The following is a 3,490-nucleotide window of genomic DNA, read 5'->3' on the forward strand; positions in this document are numbered from 1 at the left end:
ATAAGGAAAGGTTGTTGATTAAGCCAACTGAATGCCCCTATCAGCATTCCAAGACCATACTGGGTTTGGTAAGGAAAGTGACTAGAGGCCATGAGGTTGGTCTTTTATTATAGAATTGATGGAGGTAGAACAAGATACTTTCAGGTAATTTCAGAGTCACTCTAAGTTCAATAACTCTACTTGTTAGAGGATCTCATACAATCCCAGTACTATAGTCGGAATTTCTTAGCATAACTGGAATATGTTCACTCAGGTCTCTGTTGTGGGATGTACAATGTGGTTGTACAGCGAGCCATTGTTAAAGGAAACGCTTCGTGAATGCAAATAAGAATTGGTATAGTGGCTAGCAAGGCACAACGTGAAAATATCTGTTTGTTAGTACTACGGAATCAGAGTAGTAAGGTCCTAGCTGGGTTTAAGTATTGTCAAAGTCAGCATAATTCTCCAGAAACAAAGCCAAAGTACAATGGCATTTCATTTTCTGAGAGGCCTTCATGGTTGCTAGGGAATATGTGATTACTGATATTTCTCCAGGATATACATTTTGGGGACATACATCAGCAACAAGAAGCAGGGAACAGAGGGCTGTTAATTACCAGCAAACAGTGATCATTGCTGAATAGTTTTAACATTTTAGGGAGTTGTGCCTTTCTAGCATAACACTACTTTTGTTCAGAAGCATCAAGAATCTATACACAAAGCTGGTGTGTACCAAGAATGAAACATAAGCAATAAAACCCTGATTTCCTGAGTTTCATGCACAGATGGTTTTAATGTATGTGCCTCAGGATTTTTCAGATGAGATAGTGTAGGAAGTTGTTTGCCATTCATTGTTTTTTAAGATCCTCAATTAGATGAAGGACCTCAGAGGTGGTCCATAAAGGTAGAGCTCAATAGCAATGAGTAGTAACCCTAGATGGTGACTATATTGAGGCTTCTAGAGTCAGAAACTACTGCAGGGTCTGGCTGTCAGTCTTCAGTGGAGATTTATTTGGCCGGGTCCTTTGTCCAAGGCAGCAAGGACATGCTACAGACACAGTAATTATGAGACATCATTCCCAACTCTCACTAAATACCTTACAGAAATCCTTATCCTAGAGCATATTGACTTGGCTATAAGACATGCTGGAACCTCAAGTTGTTGGAGAAGAGAAGAGTAAGCTGGAATTGGTGGGCTTAGCTAAAAGAATATACCTGCCTGATGGGCTAGCTTGCAAAGAAAGGGACCAACAATTCCAAGCAGTATTGAAATGCCCATTCAATCTGGTTTGTAAATAGCCAGGAGATTCTGTTTGTTGGGAAAGCATGAGTCTTTAGATGGAAACAAAATGCATAGCTTTATGGAAGGGTGGCAAAGCTGAGGTTCCAGGAAGGTTGATTTATGCTGACGGTAGATTCTAGTCCATAGGTGAAACATGGTCCAAGCTCTAGGAAGAGAATATTAGCAGAATAATGGAATGTCATTTGAACTTCAGTCAAAGGTCCTAAGCCAACACAAAACTAAGATACAGACCAATAAAGGTGAAGGTAAAAGTCTTGGGCTCATTTCTAGGCACACGAGATTCAGGATTTTGGCCACAAACTCAACCCAGATGTCACCCATTGGTCAGGATGAGGTTCCCAATGTGCTTCCAGAGTTATTTTCATTGGCTTAGACTGGGCAAAGTTTTGCCTGCAGGTTTTTGGTACTCTTGGAGAATTAATCCCAACTGCAGAAAGTGCCTGTGAACTGTTTTCATCATTCTTGGGTTAGGTTTGGTGAGGGGTAATTTGCCAATGAACAAGATATGATTGTTTAAGTTCCTCAAAGCGTGTCAGTTCATAACTGTCTATAAAGTGGTGTCATAGTTCCCCATCCATATTTTAAAAGTTAATGCAGGATATAAATCGGTAAGGCTGGGAGTGAGAGGGATATAAGTTTAAAAAGTGACTTTCCTGGTCTCCTCTTACTGGTGAGCTGTGTTATTTGTCATTGCTGGAGTTCGAGAACGTTTGGCAAGGCAATCTCTTGTGAAGTGACCAGATTGGCTGCAGTAGAGGCACAACTGAGTTTCTTGCTGGCGGGCTCGTTTGCCTGGGGTGAGAGGCAGCTGGCCTTCTCGCAGTTGTATAGGCCCTTTCTTGGGTGGTGGATCTGTGGGGCTAAAGAGGGCTTGGTGCTGGATCAAGGAAGCCAACAATGGGAGCTGTGTCTCTGACTGTAGGAGCTCTGGCCTGTCACTCTGTTTCTTGTCCAACTGAATGCACTGAGTGATCAGGTCTGGTAGATTGTCCATCGTATCAGTGACACTCTCTTCATCCTGGTTGAGATCATCTACTGTCTTTTTGAACTGACCATTCTGATTGGTTTCATTACAGATCAGATTTTGAGCAAGGAGCTGGAAAGTAGTAGGGTCCAGTTGAGAGGAGTTGTCCCCTTTTTCAAACTTAGCATTCATCAGAGGGTTCATTTCCTGTTTTGTGGGTTTACCAAATGACTGCTGGAACTCAAGAATACAATTCTCATATTGCTTCAGTAAGGTACTCTTGTCAGACCCAGATATGATTCCACAATTTTCTAACTGCTGAGATAGGTAATCAAAAAAGAGTTTGATCTGGGCATCATTTGCAGGATTAGAAATCTGGAGAGCTGTCAAGTAGGTAGTCACCTGAGTGAGGAACTCTGAGCGATTGGCAGGATCACCATGAAACTGGGTGAGATGCTCGAGTGAGTTCGGTACAGGCATCACTGTGGTGGCCAGGGCAGGCATGACTTGGCCCCTTTTAGCAGTGTTCTCCATGGTTGGATGCTGCATTTGAGGCCGCAGAATCAGATTCTCTGCCTGAAGAAAGGAAGGCTCTACCTGTAAGGTAGGTGGTGATTTTGTGCACTTCTCCATTATATCTCTTGGAATCAGGTGGGATTGAGTAGAATTGAGTACTAGTACTGGAAACCAGTGGAGACAGTGGATTTGCTCTGTGATCAGAGAGGGAGTGCCATGAGCAAGTAGCCAAAGTTGTTAGCTGTGAAGAAGACACTAGGAGATGCTAACAGCTGAATTGGAGAGATGCCAAAGAGTGTTGTCCGCCACTCAGTATTGTCTCTTCTTCAAGGAAAAGGCCAATGTTCTGCACATTTGGAAGAAATAAATTACCTTAGAACACATAAAGGACTTGGGATTAAGAAGATATGTACAACCATCACAGTACCTTTCTCTTCTCCTTCGTTTTCCTTGTAATATAAGGGCAATTTGCCCTCTGACTTAACCTTTTCTCTAAAGCAAGCTTGGTCAACCTGTGGCTGGTGGGCCACTTGCAGCCCAGGATGGTTTTGAATGCAGCCCAACACAAATTTGTAAATTTTCTTAAAACATTATGAGATTTTTTTGTGATTTTTTAAAAGCTTATCAGCTATCATTAGTGTTAGTGTATTTTATATGTTGCCCAAGATAATTCTTCTTCTTCCAATGTGGCCCATAGAAGCCAAGATTGGACACCCCTGATAAAGTAT

The 3,490-nt window shown here is 42.1% G+C and overlaps 1 protein-coding gene across 1 annotated transcript; it reads right to left on the reverse strand.

The window, feature by feature from the left end:
- Positions 1–516: 516 nt before the first annotated feature.
- RTL4 (retrotransposon Gag like 4) lies at positions 517–3,028 on the reverse strand. Its single transcript, XM_037989063.2, has one exon. The coding sequence runs from the start codon at positions 2,877–2,879 to the stop codon at positions 1,947–1,949; it is 933 nt and encodes a 310-aa protein (XP_037844991.1). The 5' UTR covers positions 2,880–3,028; the 3' UTR covers positions 517–1,946.
- Between the last annotated feature and the right edge of the window lie 462 nt (positions 3,029–3,490).

The sequence above is a fragment of the Chlorocebus sabaeus genome, chromosome X (genome assembly GCF_047675955.1).
Source record: "Chlorocebus sabaeus isolate Y175 chromosome X, mChlSab1.0.hap1, whole genome shotgun sequence".
Taxonomy (NCBI): Eukaryota; Metazoa; Chordata; class Mammalia; order Primates; family Cercopithecidae; genus Chlorocebus; species Chlorocebus sabaeus.

Bases quoted from the DNA above. Each gene is read 5' to 3' on its own strand.
- RTL4 (XM_037989063.2), bottom strand. From the start codon at position 2,879: ATGGAGAAGTGCACAAAATCACCACCTACCTTACAGGTAGAGCCTTCC.